The 23,974-nt window shown below is 33.9% G+C and overlaps 1 protein-coding gene and 1 pseudogene across 1 annotated transcript; one reads left to right on the top strand and one right to left on the bottom strand.

The window, feature by feature from the left end:
• Positions 1-2,721: 2,721 nt before the first annotated feature.
• On the bottom strand, positions 2,722-13,955 carry LOC126006053 (amine sulfotransferase-like). The gene is made up of 7 exons (XM_049771383.1): positions 13,837-13,955; positions 10,973-11,121; positions 10,035-10,243; positions 6,216-6,342; positions 5,243-5,337; positions 4,480-4,666; positions 2,722-2,929 (listed from the first exon to the last, which is right to left on the bottom strand). The coding sequence occupies exons 2-7, from the start codon at positions 11,109-11,111 to the stop codon at positions 2,808-2,810; spliced, it is 879 nt and encodes a 292-aa protein (XP_049627340.1). The 5' UTR covers positions 11,112-11,121; positions 13,837-13,955; the 3' UTR covers positions 2,722-2,807.
• A 4,708-nt stretch (positions 13,956-18,663) lies between these two features.
• Positions 18,664-18,788, top strand: LOC126007688 (uncharacterized; annotated as a pseudogene).
• The last annotated feature ends 5,186 nt before the right edge of the window (positions 18,789-23,974 follow it).

Genomic DNA, 23,974 nt, shown 5'->3' with positions numbered 1-23,974 from the left:
ATTTTAAGAAAAAATATTCCCATCTATTAGACCTAAAGGCTCCAAAATTTAAACTTTCCAAGTAGGTAATAAACCCTTGATATTCGCCATATTGGTTTGACTTAAGCTTCAGTTGCTCTGATATTGGCCATATACCCCCCAAAATAGGTCCCACTGTGGGCCTTAGATGGAATTGTAGTAGACTTTGTGCCCTCTGACAATGACATAAAACCAGGACAAGCTTCCTGCCACCCTGCAACAAATGGGATATGAGAGCCCAAGGACCCAAGTCTAATGTCTTAAGAAAGCCACCAACTATTTAAAAAATGGGTGAAATGGAACCTTTACTTTCCTCAAGACTTATAAGAAGGACTCTTGGTATCAGACAACTAAAGACTGGCATGAATCATGCAATTGAAAGGAGTAACCAAATGCTTCCTGGGAAAGGCCATCCTGTTCTAAACCTAATTTAGGTTAAAACTACACTAACAACTAGCATGACAATGCTAAAGAATGAGAGACGGATAATGCCTGTTGCTATACAGGCAGGGGTGGGGGAGGTGGGGGGCATTGGTGGTGGGAATGTTGCACTGGTGGGGGGAAAATTCTGTTTATGACAGAAACCCAACTATGAATATGCTTGTAATGATGGTGCTTAAATAAAGATAAAAAAAAAAAGTCTTTATCCCAGCCCGGAGTGGTAGCACTAGAGGTAAGGTGTCTGCTTTGCAAGTGCTAGCCTAGGATGGACCAAGTTTCAATCCCCCCGTGTCCCATATGGTTTCCCAAGCCAGGAGCAATTTCTGAACACATAGCCAGGAGTAATGGCATCAATGGATGTGGCCCCAAAACAAAACACACAAACAAAAAGTCTCTATCCTAGCTTTTATTAGGACTATGCAAAATTAAAGCCACTTTTACCATTTTGTTATAAACTCTGCTCTGATCTGCTCTGAGTGTATTGGAACTGTTTACCCATGCTGTTGGCAGCACTAGTACTACTGATTCTGGGAGGCTGCCTTTTGTGGGGAAAAATTGTATATAGAGTGAGCACAACTTATCTAGCCCATCTCCATTTTATGTGCTTAGCAAACAGAAAAGGGGAAGGTATTGCCATACACACAGCTTATCTGAAAACAGAAACTTTACCTTAGTTTCCTTTTCTCTTCACCAATCCCTTTTTAAATGTAAAAGACACACCTAAACTTGATTACCATGAAATAGGTATTTTTGTCTGTTATCTGCCCTCTCCCTTTCCCCCAAATTTGGATTGAGAATGTACAATAAAGATTACAGGAGAAGGATGGTTGGTGCTCAATCCATGAGGCTGGGAAGTTATTGACCCCAAGTTTTTCTCTTATGTCTATCTTATTTCCTTAATCCTTCAGGCTCCCTTGCTTTTGGCTGGTTCATCCAGGACTGAACTCCAGCACATGTCATTCATTTTTCAGAAGAGGCAAATCAAAGCAACAATGAGATATCATTTCATACCATATAGTAGCACACACACAAAAAGAATATCTAGTGTTGGCATAAATTCAAAGACAAAGGAGCTCTCATTTCCTGCTGGTGGGAAAGTCAACTAGACCAGCATTTCTAAAACAACAACAACAACAACAACATTGATATTCCTCAAAAAATTAGAATTGAACTTCCATATAATCCAGTTTTATCACTCCTATGAATATACCATAGGAACCCAAAAACACAATGCAGAAAACCTCTCTGCATTACTATGTTAATTGCAGGACTATTCACAATAGCCAGAATCTGAAAATAACCCAAGTGCCCTAGAGCAAATAAGTAGATTAAGAATCATGGTATATGTACACAATAGAATGCTACACAAATTTTATGAAAAATCTAGTCATGTAATTTAGTTATACATGGATGAATATAGAGAGTGGTTTTTGGGGGGATTGTTTGTTTGTTTGTTTTGAGGTCACATCTGGCAGTGCTCAGGGTTTACTCCTGGCTCTATACTCAGAAATCGCTCCTGGCAGGCTTGGAGGTCCATATGGGATGCCAGGATTCAAACCACCGTCCTTCTGCATGCAAGGCAAATGCCTTACCTCCATGCTATCTCTCCGGCCCCTAATATTGAGAGTGTTACGCTGAACAAAAGGAGTTAGAGGGATATATATAATATGAACATGCTCATTTGTGGGATATAAAAAATAATATTGTATCAATATACAAAGACAACCAGAGACAACAGAGACAAGATACAGCGGGAGAAGTCCATTGTAGGAAGCTTTTGACAATTATCCAGGGAAAGCAATTAGGTAAGAGAAGGGTCTACTATGACCATGATAGATGTAAATGATCACTTGTGATAAGAATTGTTTGCTGAAAAGAGATAAAGTGATATACACGATACCCTTCCATAATAATATTGTAAGCCACAGTGTCTAAAAGGAATAAAAAGGAAGAGAGAGAGAGAGAGAGAGAGAGAGAGAGAGAGAGAGAGAGAGAGAGAGAGAGAGAAGGCTGGAGAGCCTTCCTTTTTCCACTTTATTGACCCAAGTCTTTGACTTATACTAACTATTCCATGTAAACGAGAGACACATATTTCAGAAAACTCAAGACTCTTCCAAACTGATGAAAGTTTACTCCTGTTTATTGTATAATAAAGTAATACTCAACATTTTCCAAGTTATTTTAGTTTTTGAAGTTTTCCTGTTTCATCAATTGATACAACACATCTATGTACTAATACTTTATTTTTATTAATAAAATTTTATAATTAATATTTATGAGAATCAAAATAAATCATTATATGAAAAATGTGTTCTGTGACAGTAGATTTTTCATTTTTTTTACTATTTCTACTCCTCATTTATATCCCAGATGAATTTCAATGGTATGTCTTTCATCTTCTTTTGGAATATGATGTCAAATCTTTCACTTTGCTGCACAGTAAAATTATTTTTCCAATCACCGATGGTACCTAATGTGATAAATACATGCATATTACCTGGTGGAAGAAATATATTCTTCAAAGCAAAAGTTTCTCCAACATCCTTTACTCTTTTTTAAAGAAAGGATACTAATTATTCATTGTCAATTAGGTTTAATAATTCACTTTTCCTCATATGAATATGTCAATTTTAATTACATAAATTTCACCAACTTCTATCATACAATTATTACTTTACTTTAGAGAAAAAATATATCTGGTAACATTTTAAAACTCATTTTATTAAGCTTTAAGAAACATACTGGGCACAATAATACACTGGCATATAACACAATTTTAATACATGCATACTATTAAGTAGTCCTTAAATTTTTATAAATTATATATAATACTTTTATATTTTAAAACTGTGTGAACAAGAAAAAAGGTATTTAAGAATGTCATCTTGTTCTAAATTGCTCCCACATCAGCCATTGGTGAAGTTTTACTGGAAAGTGGAATTTATAGCAGATTGAGTTAATGAAATTCATAGCAGTTTTGGTTATTGCATTTGTTGGTACCAGAATTTATAAGACTGGATTAAGAAGTTATCACATTTTTCCTTATTTTATGCTTTTTTTATTTTGGGGGCCATACCCTAATATGCTCAGGGGCTAATCCTGTCTATGCTCTCAGAAATCGCTCCTGGCTTGGGGGACCATATGGGATGCCGGGGATCAAACTTTGGTCCGTCGTAGGCTAGCCCCAACAAGGCAGACAGACCCCTTAATGCTCCGCACCACTGCTCTGGCCCCTATTATGTATTTATAATATTCTGGGTTACACCTTGCAATGATCAAGGTTTACTCTTAGCTCTACACTCAAGATATACTCAGGGGACCATATGGAATGCCACGGATCATACACAGGTTGGGTTCATCTAGGCAAATGCCTTGCCTGCTTTATGGTATCTCTCCAGCCCCTCAAGTCTTTCAATGAAGAAAATGTGAGGAACTAAAAAATCTCATGTTCCGCTCTTATATGAAATCTGATAAAAAAGCATATTTATATTTTATTGTTTTTAAGAAAATGTAGCTTAGTTAATGCTTATGGTATGCAAAGATAAAGTCACAACAAACTACAGGAATTTTTTTCACTGTCCTTATGTCATTTTGACTATAATTTTAAATTGTGATGTAAATTTTAAATTAAATTTTAAAATAAAACTAAAATTATAACTCTAGAGTACTATTAAACTATTATAAAAGATATATAATAAAAATTAATAGCAATTCTGGTTACATGTATCCAAATATATTTAGTTAAAACTTCTTATTATATTTTAAACATAACTTCCTATAGAATAGAGTAAAGATAACTGATAACTGAAAGTTAATATTAGGTTCAGTTCTCAAATTTTTACTAAAGAGTGTTCAGATTTATAATGCATTTTTGGGACATTTTCAGAACATAACTAATTTTCTCTAAGAGCAGGTTATTATCCTTGGAGGGGTATGTAGGAAGTATCCCTTATTTAACCATATGACTAGGATTCTATAAAACTCTTCAAACGTATTTTATCTAAACTACTGAGTATTTACCTTTGCGCAGGAATTGTCCATAATTATTTCTTTTTCCAATTTCATTAGTGATTATATCATCATAATTTGCTCTTGAATCAGCTTTCATATTCTTAAATGTAGCTTGCTTCACAACAGTATCCAAGTCATCTTCACTGAGTTCTTTTCCAAGAAACTTGCAAAACTTTTGCACAACACTTCTGAGATCCTGAAAGAATTTTGAGTTTGAAGACCCATTCGATTTATAAAAAGTACATGCAGCTCTATTGCATTTTGGAAAACCAAAACTACTTCATATTATTCTAAGTCTATAGTTTAACAAAGATATGGTTTTCTACTTTTACCTTAAAAGCAATTTTGTTTTAACAAGCCTTTTTAGAGATTACAGTTATTTAATTTTAAAAGCTAGCATGTTTTTTATTCATTGACCCATTCATTTAACCAACAGTTTTTAGAATCTTTTGCTTGTGATAATGTACAACATAATGAGAGATATAAATATGTGCTAGCTGTATTTATTGAGTTTTTGCCCCTGTCTTCAGAAATTCTCCATCACTTATTTTAGTATATTTAATTTTATTAAACAGATCTAGAAATGTGAGCCAATATTCTTTATCTAAATGGTTACAGAAAAATGAATCACAAAATATAACTGTACTGCATATATACTGTATACTGATGAAGTTCAATGATTAAGGATACACAAAAATTAATGCACATATGATATGACCATAACAAAGAAAAAGTATTTATGTAAAGAAGAAATTTTAAACATTTATCTTACCTTCTTCATCTCCTCATATGACACAAATAGAATATTAAATTTATGTCTGTGTTCATACCAGCCTTTGATGTGATCAAACCAAAGACTTCCTACAACTGTGAAGAAAATTAGTGAGTGGTAAGGTAAGATCTTACACATTTTTAGCAGCAACTTACAGTCCTTTTAAAGATAGATTGACCACTTGACAACCTATAAATTGAAGTTTGGGGTACTTACAACCTATCTTTTCTAGGTGCTCATTCTCTGGATAATAATAAGCCTAAGGAACAAACAGACTTTGATACTTTCTTTAGGTTAAAACATATCCTTATCTTCTCTCACATTAAAATTCATCATTATTGGGGCCCGAGCGATGGTGCAAGTGGTAAGGTGTCTGCCTTACCCGAGCTAGCCTAGAATGGCTGTTCGATTCCCCAGCGTCTCATATTGTCCCCCCAAATCAGGAGTGATTTCTGAGCACATAGCCAGGAGTAATCCCTGAGCATCACCTGGTGTGCCCCTCCCAATAAATATCATTATTTTTGCCTTTGTCTGTTTAAGATCTATAATGAACAACTTTGGTTGCCAGTAGTGAAATAGAACCTGAATAAAATCTAAATAAGTATTATCTTCAGTCTTACATTTCACAAGCCTAGTGCATAATTCTGCCCTTCTCTGTAATAGAATGGAAAGCTTAAGAAGTAAAATTATCCTATACATAACTATGCAGAAACGCATGCATCTAGCTTTGCATCTAACTAGTTAGAATAACAGGATTACTGGAAGTGCTTTTATGATCCAGTCAAAATACTTCAAGAGCACATGACTTTAGAATATTGGCTCCAAAGTGGTCTTGATTAAAATATAAATTCAGAAGGTGACTTACTAATGGTCATAATGTAATAACATTTATCATTACTTTTTCCATCTTCCAAAATATTTCAATAACTTTACAAATTTGACTAAAATGCTATTAATAACTAAATTCAGTTACCTTTTCCATCTAGAAACTGCTGCATGAAACTTTCCATATTTTTAGAAGCTTCAAATACAACCACCCAATTTGAAAAATGAAAAAATGAGGTCATAACATCCTTAGGATTTCTGTATATGTAAATAATCTGCAGATAAATTATTAAATTTAACTATTTGCAGTTTCTCAAACACATAAATAATCATATGAATGTGATTTAATTTTATAGCAAGAAGTTATATTGTTCTCAATATTTTGTGCTATTTTAAAGACTGAAGCAAATATTCACATATCATTTCACATGAATCTATGGCAAAATTCTAATTTTTACATGAATTTATTAACATAGCAACTTAGTTTTTTTTTGTGTAGTGACTTTAAATTTTTCTTCATGATCATGAAGTGTTATTTAATAGTCAAATTGAGAAGTAGTAACTAAAAGGAAAAATACTTAAAAAATACTTTTGAGGGATTAAAAATATGTACAGAGGGTACAAGACCAAATAGGTTTCATCTGCTGTACCCTATATAGTCTTCAGAGCTCCCCTGAGTATCTCTGAGCATAGAGCTAGGAGTAAGCATGGATAGGTATGGCACCACACAAAAACAATCTAAATAAAATGTTTTAAAAGTAATTAATTACTGAGCCCGGAGAGATAGCACAGTGGTGTTTGCCTTGCAAGCAGCCGATCCAGGACCAAAGGTGGTTGGTTCGAATCCCGGTGTCCCATATGGTCCCCCGTGCCTGCCAGGAGCTATTTCTGAGCAGACAGCCAGGAGTAACCCCTGAGCAAGCCGGGTGTGGCCCAAAAACCAAAAAAAAGAAAAAAAAAGTAATTAATTACTAGAAAAATAATGAAAATAAATCTATGCTTAAAATTATTTATAAACAGTAAGAATTTAAATATGTGAAACTTTAATTTTAAAATTATTGTCCTGATTTTGGTGAAATATTTCCCAACTCAAAATTATATTAAATAAAAAATTATTCCATTTGTTACATTGTTACATTAAATTTAAATAGAGGGTGCTGATAAAAAGAAATTAAAAGTGGGATAAACAAGATAATACATAATTGGTAATAGATTTGTCTACATGAAACACGCCAATAACAGAAATGTAACATGAAATTAGCTTAAAGTCATAAAATTTTATTTTATGATGAATAATCATTACCAACACACTTAAAATATGCTTAATCTCATAACTTATTTGGGACATAAAAATTCAATATTTTTATAATACAGATTGTTGAAAATTAAAATATAATAGACAAATTTAAATAACATAGGGAAAATGACAAGAAAAAATATATATGAACCTTGTTTCAGGAATGACTGCTACAAAATTTTTGTTTTAAAAAAAGTGTAATTGGGCCCAGAGAGATAGCTCAGTGGCGTTTGCCTTGCAAGCAGCCGATCCAGGACCAAAGGTGGTTGGTTCGAATCCCTGTGTCCCATATGGTCCCCCGTGCCTGCCAGGAGCTATTTCTGAGCAGACAGCCAGGAGTAACCTCTGAGCAACACCAGGTGTGGCCCAAAAACCAAAAAAAGTGTAATTTATGAAATTTATGTAATTTGCTTTATGGTTGTATTTTTAGGCTATAGCCAATGAGTATGAAATTATACTTCTAAAACATACAGTATTATAAACTAATAATACTCAAATTTTAAACTTTAATATGCAAAAAATTAGCAATGTGTTAAAATAAGTATTACAAGAAAATAGGATTTAATCTATAAATAGAAAGTCTTTAATTACTAGTAGCTTGCTTATATTTCATTATTTCATTAAAGATTAAAATTGGTAAATATCGACTATCTTCAGAATAACAAAATATGGCATTCCATAAAATGGCTTTTCTGGAATTAGGAATGGAATCATAAAAAGTAAAATTTAAGAGAAATTTGAAAGTAGAGGAACTTACAGACATATGCTATCTTAAAGTCAATAGCAAACAAAGAAAAAGTTGGACAAAAATTACAAAAATGTTGGTGTAGTGCTCTTCTATTGTTCCACTATTTTCAACTACAAAAACAGAAAAATTGGTCTAAATTTTAGAAAATCATCCAGAATACTGTAGAAAAATGGGAGGAGAAGTGGGTACTCCAGTGGTACTAAGTAATTATTCCTGAAGAGGTCAGAGAACATATCCAGGAACCGCAGTTGGCTATATGCCAGTCAAGCACTCTACCAGTTCTACAATTTCTCCTGTGCAATTTACTATGTGAAAAGGGTACATTTTAAAAATATATTAAAAATAAATACCTAATTATGGATAAGATATTGCCTACTAATATGAATTAATCATATTTTAAATAACATGCAGCATTATATAAACTATATAATTATATATATATTTATATAATTATATATAATTATATAAATTATTATATAATTACTATATAAACTGTAATTTTAATGTTAGCAAAACATGTAATTAAAATATTTAATTATTTAAGACACCTGGAGAAAATTGCATGATCATTATGATGGGAAAGTGTTTTCAGCAAGTCACACAGATTAAACAGTATAAAGAAAAGATGAATATACTTGGCTTCAAAACAGCAGAATAAAGTGACTGAACAATAATAATTCATATCATAAATAATTAGATAATCTAATCTTAGGGTACTATATGTAGCCAATCAGAATTCAGTCCTTGTCCATATGGTCCCTGAATACCACCACGAGTTGTTTATGAATGCAGAGTCAGAAGCACTCTGAGCATCACCAGTTGTGACTAAAAACAAAAAGCAAAAAAAAAAAAAAAAAAAAAAAAGACAAAACAAAACAAAACAACACAATAAAGACATTTTTGAACAATAATCAACACAATCTCTATAGGTATAAGATGCACTGGCAAAGTATTTGCATCATTGATATGCTTCTAGAAACTATGAACATTACTTAAAATTTAGAAATAAGTAAAATTACATCATTAAAATATATTAAAATTAAAGATGCATATTATTGATAATCTAACTCATTGGAGAATATGTGAGGAAACAACTATACTTATATGGTGTTTGATAAAGAATAACTTGTTAGATTATGAAAGCAATTAGATAACACCTATAAACAACTATAAAATATAATAAGTTAAAACTGTGGAACCTGAGAAGTCTGTTTTTAATAAAATATATCATGAGAAACAAATGTAAAAACATTGCTGTCACTTCTTTTACTACAACATACTATCCTGTCTTCCAATATTCTTGAAATATTTTATCACCATGTCATAAAAATCTATGAGAACATTTAAAAATATATTGTATGGGATAACATGAAAAAAAATTTGCGGGCCCGGAGAGATAGCACAGTGGCGTTTGCCTTGCAAGCAGCTGATCCAGGACCAAAGATGGTTGGTTCGAATCCCGGTGTCCCATATGGTCCCCCGTGCCTGCCAGGAGCTATTTCTGAGCAGTCAGCCAGGAGTAACCCCTGAGCATCGCCGGGTGTGACCCAAAAACCAAAAACAAAAACAAACAAACAAACAAAAAAAAAGAAAAGAAAAAAACAAAAAAATTGCTATGTACATTATTATTGCAAAATAAAAATGTGAATAATTCATTTACTTAAATTTTAGCATTTATTTTATTTGGATTCTTTTAAGTGATGGCAAGGAAGCCAGAGGCTTACCCCAGAGATTAGTGACCCAACAGGTCACTAGTTTAATATAATCCTTGGTGGATAACATGTAACTGCAAGTAAGGCAATCACCTATACCCTGTACTGATTATGAAGCATTTAATAGTCATTTTAAAGGATTTGGATGTGTGCAAATGGAAAAGACATTTTTAGGTGTTATTTGTGCCAAAAGCTATTTCTTAGACATACTTTAGCTTTTTTGTTCTTGAGGCCGTTTGGTACTAAATAATATGGCAGATGAGAAGAGAAAAGGCGAGGGTCTGGTCTTCGGAGGAAGTCCATATTACGAATGTTGTATTCTAAAAAGGGGGCTAGGTCAATTGTTTCCATCATTCTAGTTTGTTTACGATGTTCTTCAAAGTATATCAAACTTAATATCTGCTGTGTCCAGATGGTACCTGTAAAAACAAGTAATCTTCGATTCTGATTTTTATTTACTTATTCACTTTTTTGTGTAGTGATAAAGATTTTACTAAAACTAATTTTGAAATATGTGAAGTGAAAGTAAGAAATATATTTTCAAGAGAGAACACAGACTTCTCCAGAGTAGAAATAAGAAAGAAAAGAAATCCAGATAAAAGTAAGTGAGATATATGTTTAGAGGAGAGCACAAGCCTCCATTAATTTTTAATGATATGTCATTGCTAATGCCATACATCTCGAACCCACTTTGAGATTTTAATTCATTTTATGCTCTTAGACTTATTAATTTAATTTTGTTAGTATCTTATATTGAAAATGTAAAACTGAGAGTTCTTAGTTCCTTTTACTCTCTGAAGATTATGGTTGTCTTACCATTACAGTGATCATATTAATCCTTCAGCTTCTCAATTTCCTGCCTTTGTGAAAACTTCCTTTATACACTTCTATGTGATTTCCTATTTCTTTTCTTATTTTTCTTTATTAAAGTTTTATCTTTTGGAAGTATAAGCAAATTGAGAGCTCAAGACCCCTTTCATATCTGATTATTTCTTGTATATAGCATAATATTTCCCTACCAAGCTGAACACACACACAAGACAAGGAATACATACATAAAATACCTGGGGAAATGCACATTTGTTCACATTTATTACCAAGTTAAAGTGAAGACTGGTAAAAATGTGGCCCTACTTTTTTTTACTTACCAGATTTAGGATATGTAATTATAAAGACATCATCATCTCTAATTTCAAAATCCTCTAGATTCTCTAGCAAGTCCTTATCAACTAAAGTACGTTCAAAATTAAAGCCTTTAAAGTTCAGTAAATAAGTATCAGTATCCATAATTAGTAACCTACAAGTAAAAAGAAAATTGTTTTTATAATCTTAGAATTGTATAATATATAACTAAAACTTATTGAGTGTTAGAATTATAGCAAAATCAGTTTAAATACCACATTCATTCACTATAAAGTGCCTGTCATACATTGCCATTTATTACTGAAAGAAACTTCATTTAAAAGAGGTATTATTATTACTATGTTAAGGAAGAGGAAACATAGGTAAAGGAAACTAAAATACCTACTCTAAAATCTTACAAGGAATATATTACCATATGAAGAAATTAAGGTGCAGAGAAGTGTCAGAAAATGCACACCAATTGTCTTGGTAACAGTTGACAATTTTTTTTTTTTACAATTTGGTCAGGGTCTTTTATTTTAATAACTTGATTACATAATATTTAGTTCACATTTTATTATTTGCCATTTTCCAATTTAAAAAAATCAAGAACTTTTGTATTTTCTTCCCATTATTTTTCTTTGCTTTTTTCTTTTTTCATTATATTATTATCTTCTTTCTTTCTTTTTATGAGTACACCTCTTTCCATATCTCTCTATTCTTTCTTCCTTCCTCATTCTTTTTCCTTTTTTCCTTTCTTCCTTCCTTCTTTTCTTCCATTTTCCTTCCTTCTTCTCTCTCTCTTCTTTCTTTTTCTTCCTTTCTTTTTTCCTTTCTTTCTTCCTTTCTTTCTTTCTTTCTCTTTCTTTCTTTCTTTCTTTCTTTCTTTCTTTCTTTCTTTCTTTCTTTCTTTCTTTCTTTCTTTCTTTCTTTCTTTCTTCTTTATTTCATAAATAATCTGTCTCTAAAAGACAATACTTAGGCATTGGGATCTGACTTACTGTTTCAGATGATTTATGGGGTAAAAACTGCAGAAATTACAATTTTCTTTCAATTAGAAATGTTACCCTCATATAGTTTCAGAGTATTTCATAGTATTATAATTTTTCTTAGAACTTTTATTGATTCAGAAATTTGTAGTTAATTTAAATTAAAAAATAAAAATGAAAACAGAAGCAAAGAACACAAAAATATCTGTTTTAAAAATAGCATCACTGTGTGCTTCTATAACACAGATGTCTAAATTGAAATAATACTGACATTAATATAGTTCAAAGATAATGCATTATAATGTAGCATTTCACAGTTTCACAAAAAACTTAGGTCTGATTGAAAATTTTGCTTTTGAATGTTAAAAAAGCATCTTAGAAGTTAGAATAATATTTGGTTATAACATCATAGAATTTAATTAAACACTTAAAATTTTAAATATTTGAAAATAACCATCACTCTTTTAAAGAGAAAAATCAGAATAAAGTTTTGCAGACATTGGAGTAAATAATAACTAGTATTAAATTCATATGCTTTTTAGTAAGCATTCATTTTTCTAACCCATAACAGATGGAAAAAAATCAGTTTCTGGGTATTATGACCTAATTACACCATTTAATAATTGTACCACTAACACAAAAATTTTATTTTAATAAAATTTAATAATTGGTTTTAATAGATATTTTATTTCAACTGCCAGAGAAGACATTTTAGAATTTTACTTAACTTCTAGTAAAAGATACTATTGAAACCCACCTAACTACAGTTTTCTCACTATTAGTAGAAGCTTATATAACTAGTTAGATCAGGAGATAGACTGGAATTTTCTGATAAAGTACAAAAAGAAATAAACAGAAGTTGCATTTGGCAATACATGAATGAATAATTCAGGAAACCCTGAATTGGGCCTTAGAAGTATGAAGAAAGAGAATTTAGAGAATGGATTTATGGAAAATATTCTAAGCTGAATGGAAAGAAAATGTAAAATGAGTTATGTCACAGGCAACCTACTATCCCACAATGCTAAACACACTACCCCAGCACCAATTTCAGACACTGAATGCTAAGAAAAAGAAGGGTCAATCAACCCATAGAGTGTGAACATCACTGTGGAGTTCTTTTTGATATTATATTTTTCTCAGTCATGATTAGTTTCACAAAAGAATTATAATGTTCTAGTATTTTAAAACACTGCAAAAAAGAAATATAAAGTATGAAGTAAATTCATGTGGGATCTTTGCAGTAATATGTCAAATATTGCATGCATTTCTTTTTTTTTCTAATTGAATTTTCATTTATTGTTTTATACAGTCAACTTAAATATATCAGAATTAGAATATTTTAAAATAACATTCCTTTTAATAGTACTTTAACTTGAGTAGGTTCAAGAACTAAAAATATAAGATTAACTTATATACATACTCACATTCGTGCATTGAGTAGTTGAAAAGATATATCAGTTACCTGCTAATTTTTCTTTATTTCTGTCCCTTCACACATGGGGTTGCGCTAAAAAAAATTAATGCATGCATTTCTGATGACTACAGGAGAAAAATTCTATTTAAGGAATTGGCATCTTGTGACTCTTCTTACTATTGTTTTGGAAGGGTTGCCTCCAAGTATGGCTCAGGAAGCCTGAGTTTACCTTCAGTGATTATCAGCCAACCAGTGCTTAGTTAGAAATGACCCTGAAGTTGGAGGCATAGGATCCAAACTAGGACAAGTAAAGCTAGGCATCTACCCTAACTACTACCTGTCAGCCCTCTTCTCTTATTCTTGTACTGACTTCTGAAAGTGATCAGGAAACACAGATTATTAAATGAAAGAAAATGCATAATGTTGTATGCTGAAGAAAAATACTTTAATGATCATATATGTAAGTCTACCCTCTGTTACTCACTGTTTGCAGATCTGTTGAAGCAAAAAACACTTCTGATATAATTTTGAGGATGTTAGGAATGAATGTTTTGCAGATATAAATATAAATACTTCCTGTAGTTTTCTTGGCCAATAACAAGTGTTTGAAGCAGTCAGCATTTAGCCCAATTTGGATGAGTACATTGGGTAACATTTTATTGACATTTAGGAAATCTTATTGATTTACTACAAAAAAAATCAATGGAATAAAAACTTGTAGTTATACAAAACAAACTGCAATATAGGTCATATTACTTAACTTTGATGATTTTTCCCACTTTTTGTCTGTTCTCTTTGTGAGCTGTTCAATAAGGAATTCTGGTAGAAGAATCCCTCAGTTGAAAGTATATGTTAGAACCAAGTCTTGAGCTTGTTGGACTTGTTCTAGCTGCCCCATATGCACCAATAATGTCACGTGGCATTGTTCCTCTTTTGCATAGGCACATTAAAATAGAAAAATATTATACATACAAACCAGTTCTTATCTATTAAAGATAGGAACACACAAATCTTGTAATGCAATGGGACCTTACACCCTGAACATTGGCATAATAACCTGGCTCAGGACTCAGAAGAATGGGCATTCTCCATTCACCCCTGAATCAGGGAAGTCATCTACAAAACAACCAAGGTTGTCTATAACATCACCTAAAAGCAATCCTCTACCAGGAAAGACCCTACCACTGCTCTGACATCAACCTACACAAAAGACCTTTCCTTTAACATCAAGAAGACTTAACAACAACGACCTGCTTTCAGGACAGGGCTTTCTGAATTGCCCTCTAATTGGGAGGTGAAACTAGAGGATGTTGCACATCATTCTGACTTCAATGTAGGATATGCAGATTCCAGTATCTTTAACTACAGTGACCTGACACCAACAACAGTGACTGTGTGAAAAATAAAAGTGTATTGGCACTACAGACTTGAGTTAGACAACCTAGTATGCCTGCAACCTAGAATTGGTCTTATGCTAGAAAACTTCAGGGGTAGGGTCTCCTTGTATTTAGGCCAAGGCTTTTCCTTTCCATGTCTCCCATATTTTAGTGGGCCTATGCAAACAATTGCCACTCTAACACCGTTTTTGCTGTGCTCCTTTGACTCTAGTCCTTAAAAAAAAACACTTAAACTTTTGAGGTTAACTTAAACTAATATGCATGTGCATGGAACTGTTAAAAAAATTAAATTTTGTGGCTTTAGATTGCTTTGTGAACTGCTAAGAAATGTTATAATGTACTACAACCTGGGGACTTGAGGGACAAAGTAATTGTGCATGGGTTCTGTATTATTTTTCTTAATGTTCTTTGGCTGAAAGTTCAAAATTAAGGTGTCAACAAGGGGATTTCTTCTGAGAATTTTGTTTATGGGTGATTGTCTTTCTACTGTAACCTTACCTTGTCCTCTTTCTTTGCATCTTTGTTCTCATATTAAAAATTAAAAATTAAAAAATAAAATAAATTCTCTTTAATAGAAGTAAAAGAAGAGTACTTCCAGTGCTAAATGGAACAAAGAAAGCCTCTTCAACAAGTGGTGTTGGCACAACTGGGTAGCCACTTGCAAAAAATTGAACTTAGACCCCCAGCTAACATCATGTACGAAGGTAAAATCCAAATGGATTAAAGACCTCGATATCAGCCCCAAAACCATAAGATATATAGAACAATACGTAGGTAAAACACTCCAGGACATTGAGGCTAAAGGCATCTTCAAGGAAGAAACTGCACTCTCCAAGCAAGTGAAAGCAGAAATTAACAGATGGGAATATATTAAGCTGAGAAGCTTCTGCACCTCAAAGGAAATAGTGCCCAAGATACAAGAGCCACCCACTGAGTGGGAGAAACTATTCACCCAATATCCATCAGATAAGGGGCTAATCTCCAAAATATACAAGGCACTGACAGAACTTTACAAGAAAAAAACATCTAATCCCATCAGAAAATGGGGAGAAGAAATGAACAGACACTTTGACAAAGAAGAAATACAGATGGCCAAAAGACACATGAAAAAGTGCTCCACATCACTAATCATCAGGGAGATGCAAATCAAAACAACGATGAGATACCACCTCACACCACAGAGAATGGCACACATCACAAAGAATGAGAATAAACAGTGTTGGCGGGGATGTGGGGAGAAAGGAACTCTTATCCACTGCTGGTAGGAATGCCATCTAGTTCAACCTTTATGGAAAGAGATATGGAGATTCCTCCAAAAACTGGAAATCGAGCTCCCATACGATCCAGCTATACCACTCCTAGGAATATACCCTAGGAACACAAAAATACAATACAAAAACCCCTTCCTTACACCTATATTCATTGCAGCTCTATTTACCATAGCAAGACTCTGGAAACAACCAAGATGCCCTTCAACAGACGAATGGCTAAAGAAACTGTGGTACATATACACAATGGAATATTATGCAGCTGTCAGGAGAGATGAAGTCATGAAATTTTCCTATACATGGATGTACACGGAATCTATTATGCTGAGTGAAATAAGTCAGAGAGAGAGAGAAAAAAGCAGAATGGTCTCACACATTTATGGGTTTTAAGAAAAATGAAAGACATTCTTGCAATAATAACTTTCAGACACAAAAGAGAAAAGAGCTGGAAGTTCCAGCTCACCTCAGGAAGCTCATCACAAAGAGTGATGAGTTTAGTTGAATAAATAACTACATTTTGAACTGTTCTAATAATGAGAATGTATGAGGGAAATTGAGAACCTGTTTAGAGTACAGGCGGGGGTCGGGTGGGGAGGAGGGAGACTTGGGACATTGGTGATGGGAATGTTGCACTGGTGATGGGTGGTGTTAAGAAAAAAAATATATTGTTATTCAGTAATGGAATACAATGTATATACAATATATTATTATATACAATACATTGCATTATAAAAAAAAAGAATAAAGTCTAACTTGACTTCCAAATTTTCAGCTGATTTTTTCCTTTTCCCCTCTTCCACGTGTCCCCTCCTCTCTCTTAGTAGACTCTCCTCAGGGACTGCCTTTATTTCTTTCCCCCCCCAAAAAAAAAAGAAGTAAAAAAAGAAATGTCATTGAAATTTTAATGTGTATTACACTGAATCTGCATATCATTTTGAATAGGATGGTTATTTTAACAATGTTCAATCTTTGAATCCATGAGCAGAAAATATCTTTCATTTCCTAGATTTTTCTACTTCACTTAGTAGTGACTTAGTTTTCACTGTACATCTCTTGATTATCTTGTTTATTCCTATGTTTTTGATGTTTTGGGGACACTACTTTAAAAGGGATAGTCTTTTAGAATTTTTTCTTTTTTTTTTTTTTTTTTTGGAGTTTTGGGTGTATTTTTATTTTTGTTGTTGTTTGTTTGGGGGACCATACCTGGCAGTATTTGAGAATCAAACCCAGGTTCCATATACAGAAAATGTGCTCTCAACTATCTGAGTTTTCAGAATGCTGGACAAGTTTTTAGAGGAGAGAAATTAGTGATTAGATTAGATTCCTGTTACAAATGAACTGTATCCTTCACCAAGATGACTAGAGGTGTTTTTGTTACTTACCAAGTGATTGAGGCTTCAGGGAGGAAACATTTGCCTCTCCCCACAACTCAGGAGAAATGGCACCAATCTCGACAATTCAGATAAAGTGCATAAATAAGACCGGAGAAAACCAATGTACAAAAAGAGAAAGACCCACCTATAGGGATCACTCCATTTGAACTGAGAAACTGAGCACATGAGAGTTTATAGACTCTCAGAGCCCAGGTGGGTGAAGAGGTGCCCCCTCCTGCTTTTTATGGGTTTCATTGATAGGGTGCACTTTTGTTCCCCTAATTTGAATGGGGGTAGGTCAAAGTTGGTAAGCTGTGAATCTGCAATACAATAAAGCCATCAAGTTCTTACTGATGCCTTTATTGTATCCAAGTTTCTTAACCTTAAAGGAACACCTGAGGAGTTTGGAAATTAGCATCTCCTTTTCTCCTTCCTTTTTATTTTTGGTGTTTGGGCCATACCTCTCAAGGCTTACTTCTGGCTCTGCACTCTACCTCAGTTGCCATTTGCTACTCAGCCTTTTCATTGCCTCATTTATACTGAGAAGCAAGTTCTCATAATGAGAAGCAAGTTTTAAATGAACAGTTCTGTGGGTGAAGGCACAAGAACTCTCCTATACATTTCCACTTGTGTGGCCTTTGTTCCCTCGCTTCAGTGCGTGTTTGGGGGCAGTTTGCAAATGCAGAGGCTGCTCCTCTGCATTATATCCCTCACCATCTTCTGTCTTGGTGAAGTGGCAATTCATCCATGTGCTCAGTTTCTCAGTCTTTTAGAATTTTTATTTTCTAGTTATTTATTTGCATTCAAGAATGACATGGATTTTTGTGTGTTGATTTTTTTGATGATGCCTAACAATATTGCGTTTTTGTTTGTTTGGTTGGTTGGTTGGTTTTGAGCCATAGCCTGTAACGCTCAGGAGTTACTCCTGGCTCTAAGCTCAGAAATCACTACTGGCCATATGGTGACCATATGGGACACTGGGGACTGAACTGAGGTCTGTCCTGGGTTGGCCACATGCAAGGCACTTCTTACCACTGCACTATTGCTCCGGCCCTCTGGTTTATTATTTTTAAGGGGGGGGGGGGGTTCTGGGAATAATCTTTAGGGTAAAAATGTTGCCAGGTTCAGCTTTTATGGAAGGTAATATGGAGATCTCTCAGAAAAAAAAACAGCAATAGAATTTTTGTAAATCTATACAATTCAGCAATATCACTTCTTGGAATCTATCCCCCAAATAACCCACAAATATGTCATAAATGAAAAAAGTTTTTTATTGTCAGATAGAATAATCCCTACCTATTCAGAGGGTAGTTAGAACATGATGATTGGAGTTTACATGATTTGTAATTAAAGTCTCTGCATAATTAAGGCTAATCACACTCATTGCTCCTGTCTAATTTATTCCAAAAAAGGAAAAAATTTTAAGTATGACTGCAAATTTGTGTAATTCTATAAAAAGAAAGTTACCAAAAATATGGTAAACAAAATACTGCTAGGCCATAACAATAATAATTACCTCATTTTCCAGTGTCTAGAATGTCTCTATGGCCTGGAAAGAGAGAACATGGGGTCTTTGCTTACATGCAGCAGGTGCAGATTCAATGGACATTACATATCCCCTGAGCACCACCAGGAGTGACTTCTGGGCAGAGCCAGCAGTAAGCCCTGAGTACTGTGGGTGCTAGCAAAAACAAGACAAAACAAACGAAAATTAACCTGGGCCAGAAAAATAATGTGTGCTTTCCTTGCACACATCAAACTGGATTTAATTTTCAGCAACCCATATGTTACCTAGAGCACTGCAGAAATGATTCATAAATGAGGATCAGTAGTAAGCTCTGAACACAGACTGAGGTTCTGCCCACCAAAAACTAATCACCTTACATAAGATACCTTAAAGGACATGGGAAACATGAGAATAATGTGGGGTAAAGGTAAGACCAATTAAGATTTAGAGAATGCACAGTTAAAATATGGTTAGAAACAGATGGATTTTATCTTTATTGTTGGAAAAAACTGTTTACCAACCAGGGTTGAAAGATTTGAAAAGAAAAAAATTTAAAAGCTAAATATTTCAAATACAACTGGGAATGAAAATCAAGAGTAAAGATTTCATATTTTTACAGTTTGAGAATAGATTCCATAGTTCTGAAGAGTCAAAAGTAATTTTTTGTTCTGCCTTGCCAATATAATTCTTTAAGGAGCCATATTATAAGTAGGTTTTCTCTTATCAGACAGAACTAGTTTCAAAGGAAGTTCAGTCATTAATATTTATCTTCTACTTTATCTCTGTACAACTTATTTTTCATGTGCTAACTGAAACATCTAACTTAGGGGTACTCAAACTATGGCCCGTAGGCCATATATGGCCACCAAGGACATTTATAAAGTCCATGGAGTGTTTCTGCTGCCACTGCCTGTCCTGCTTAGTGGCTGAATTATTTCAGGCCTGCAATACACATGTGTAGAATATGTGCCACACTCTCAGACTCCACTCCTTTTCTCTGTCTTTATATTCTTCCTCTCAGTCTTGTGCAAGGGTCCTCAAAGTATAGCCTATAGGCCACTATTGCTCATAATTTTATTTACTCCTGTTCCCCAGTTATAGTTTTTTATAAAAACCATAAAAAAGTTTGAAGACCCTTGAATAACTTAATGAGTTGTTCTGAAGACTATAAGTTTCTGTTTCCTTTGACTGTTCAAAAATTATATTTTTAGTTTAAAAAATAAATCATAAACGACCTGGCACAGACCTCAGAAGAAAGGGCATAATCCATTCTCCCCTGAACCAGGGAAGCCATCCACGAAACATCCAGGCTGGTCTATAACATCACCTGGAAGCAATCCTCTACCACGGAAGACCTACACTGCTCAGACATCGACCTGCTCAAAAGAGACTTCCCTTAACACTGAGAAGACTAAACAACAACAACGACCTGCTTACAGGACAGGGCTCCCCGCATTGCCCTTTGATTGTGAGGTGAAAGGAGAGGATGCTCCACATCCTGACTTCAATGTAAGATATGCAGATTCCAGGATCTTTAATACAGAAACGATACCAACAACAGAGACTGTGTGAAAAATAAAAGTGTGTTGGCACTACAGACAATGTCTTGGATTGGACGATCTAGCTTGCCTGGAGCCTAGAGTTGGTCTTGGGCCAGGAAACTTCAGGGGTCTGGTCTCTTTGTACTTAGGCCAAGGTTATTTCTTTCCATGTCCCTCATATTTTGGTGGGCCTATGCAAACAACAATTGCCACTCTAACACCATTTTTACTGTGCTCCTTTGACTCTAATCCTTAAAAAGAACTCACTTAAAATTTGAGGTTAACTTAAGCTAATATGCATGTATATGGAAATGTAAGAAAATACTATGCCTGTAATGTTTAAGGAGTTACGTAAGTTTTATGGCTTTAGATTGCCTTGTGTACTGTTAAGAAATATTATAATGTGTTACAATCTGGGGACTTGAGGGACAAAGTAATTGTACATGGATTCTGTCTTATTTATCTTAATGTTCTTTGGCTGAAATTTCAAAGTTAAGATATCAGCAAGGGGACTTCTGAGAATTATGTTATGGGTGATTGTCCTTCCACTGTAACTGTACCTTGTCCTCTTTCTTTGCACCCTTGTTCTCATAATTAAAAATAAAAATTAAAAAAATCATAAATAATTTTTTTAAATAGCATCACTTAAAGTTTTGCTTAGATTTTTCACAGAGCCAAATTCAAAGTTTCAGCAGAGATGTATTCTATCCTTGGGTAAGAATCCACTTTCAAGTATATATTGATATTTATTTAACATTTATTTCTTTTCTAAAACGTTTTAAGAAATGAATCACCATGAATTACACAATTAAAAATGTAGTACTGGGTGCCAAAGCAATAACACAGCAGGTAGGGCATTTGTCTTGCAAGTGGCTGACCCTGATCTAATCTCTGGGATTTTATATGGTCTTCTGAGCCTGCCAGGAGTGATTTCTGAGCACAGAGCCAGGTGTAAACAATGAGCACAACCTGTTGTTAATCAAAAACAAAAAAAAATGTTAGTAATGGCTGAGTTTGTATCATACAACATTCCAATTCCCATCTCTTCACCAGAGTATACTCTCCATCTCCAATGTCTCCAGATTCCCTCCCCTCCCAAACAGCCTTCCTCTATAAAGACACTGTTCTTCTTTCTCTCTTTTCTTCCTTTTTATTCCTTTTAGGCACTGTGATTTTCAATACTACTACTAAAAATATCATGTATATTATTCTTCCTCATTTACAAGAACAAGCACCCACTTCTTGTCCAGAATAATCATTTCCAACTCCATTGTCTTATGATCCCTTCTCTGTCTAACTGTACTCTTCACCACCTCTTTGTGGAAAGCTTCCTACCATGAACCAGTTCTCTTGCTTTTTGTTTCAATTTACTTTGAGTATTATTCTCATTCTATTTTTTTTAAATTTCACACATAAGAGTGTGATCATTTTATGTTTAATTCTATCCCCATGATTAATTTCACTTAATGTAATAATCTCCATTTGCTCCACAGATAAGCTTAATATTAATTTCTATGAAAATTAAAATTGTTTTGTTTGTAAGAATGAAATGCCTGCTTCCTTGACCCATGCCCCTCACCTCTTCAAGACAACTTTACTAAGGACCTTATTGAAATACTTCTTGTGTTTCAAATGTCAGTGACTTCTTCTTTTTCCTGTCTTTATAGTTTTACATGTTATTTATGGGCACTTGTTCTTCCAAATTAATTTCACTACTATTTGACTTACTTCTTTGGAGAAATCATGGGTACTCTTAGAGCTAATACATTAACTCTGTACAATACTTAGGGGAGTATTGCCATATGAATGTTGTTAATCCTCACAGTCCATGAACAGGGCATATGTCTCCATTTCCTGTGTCCTCTTTTATTTCTTGAAGCAGTGTTTTAAGATTTACTTTGTATAGATCCTTCACCTATTTAGTTAAGTTGACACCAAGGTATTTGAGTTTCTGTGGTGCTATTGTGAATAGAATTGTTTTCTAATATTTATTTCTTCTTTATCGTTATTTGTATATGTGTGTTAATTTTGTAGCTTGCCACTCTTCTATACAAATCTATTTTTTCTAGAATCTTTGTGGTAGAATCTTTAGGGTTTTCTAATATAGTATCATGTCATCTGAAAATAGTAAGAGGTTAATTTTTTTCTTTCCTATATAGATGTCCCTGATATCTTTTTCTTGCCTAATTGCTATAGCAAGTAATTCCAGTACTATGTTTAATAGGAGTGGCATGAGGAAGCAGCTTTGTTTTCTGTCAGATTTTAGAAGTAAAGGCTTTAGTTTTTTTCCCATTGATTATAATATTTGCCATAGGCTTGTGATAAATGGCCTGGACTATATTGAAAATTTTTTCTTCCATTCCTATTTTGTTGAGAGATTTTATCATAAACAGGTGTTGAAACTCATTAAGTACTTACTCTACATCTATTGATCTGATCATATAGTTTTTATTTTTCTTTTGATTAATATGGTGTTATATTGACTGACTTGCTTATGTTAAACCATCTTTGCATCTCTGGGATGAATCCTACTTGGTCATGGTGTGTGACCTTCTTGTTTTGTTTTGTTTTGTTTGGTTTGGTTTGGTTTGGTTTGGTGTTACACCTGCCAGCGCTCAGGGACCACTCCTGGCTCTAAGCTCAGATATCGCCCTGGGCAGGCACGGGGGACCATATGGGATGCCGAGATTCGAACCACCGTCCTTCTGCATGGAAGGCAAATGCCTTACCTCCATGCTATCTCGCCGGCCCCGGTGTGTGACCTTCTTGATGAGATGTTGGATCCTACTTACTAGGATTTTGTTGAGTATTTTTGCATCTCTGTCCATCAAGGACATTGGTCTGGAGTTCTCTTTTTATGCGGCATCTATGCTTTCATTATCAGGGTGATGTTAGCTTTGTAAAACCTATCTGGGTGTGTTTCTGTTTCTGCAATTTTCTGGAAAAGCCTGAAAATAATTGGCAGTGGGTTCTTTGGAAAGGTTTGAAAGAATTCAATAGTAAATCCATCTGGACCTGGGCTTTTGTCATTGGAAAAATTTTTGATTACCATTTTGATTTCCTCAATAGTGATATATCTGTTCAGATATGCTAGATCATCTTGGTTTAGCCTGGGGAGGTTATAAAAATCCAAGAATATATTCATTTCTTCCAGGTACTCATATTTTGTGGCATAGAGTTTCTCAATGTAATCTCTGATTATCCTTAGAATTTCTATACTATCTCTAGTACTCTCCCCATTTTCATTTATAATTTGACTTATTAAGTTTCTCTCTCTCTTTCTTTGTGAGTTTGGCTAATAATAAGGATATAATCTTGGAACACAAAACACAATACAAAAATGCCCTCTGCACCCCTATGTTTATTACAGCATTATTTACAATAGCCATAATTTAGAAACAACCCAGATTCCCAAAAACAGATGAGTGGCTAAAGAAATTGTGTTACCCAATGGGATACTATTAAGCTTTTAGAGAAAATAAAGTCATAAAATTTGCTTCATGGAGAGACATGAAGACTATTATACTATGTAAAAT

Source organism: Suncus etruscus, chromosome 4 (assembly GCF_024139225.1).
Source record: "Suncus etruscus isolate mSunEtr1 chromosome 4, mSunEtr1.pri.cur, whole genome shotgun sequence".
Classification (NCBI taxonomy): domain Eukaryota; kingdom Metazoa; phylum Chordata; class Mammalia; order Eulipotyphla; family Soricidae; genus Suncus; species Suncus etruscus.
The sequence above is the reverse complement of the archived record's forward strand: the minus strand, read 5'-3'. Positions and strand labels throughout refer to the sequence as shown.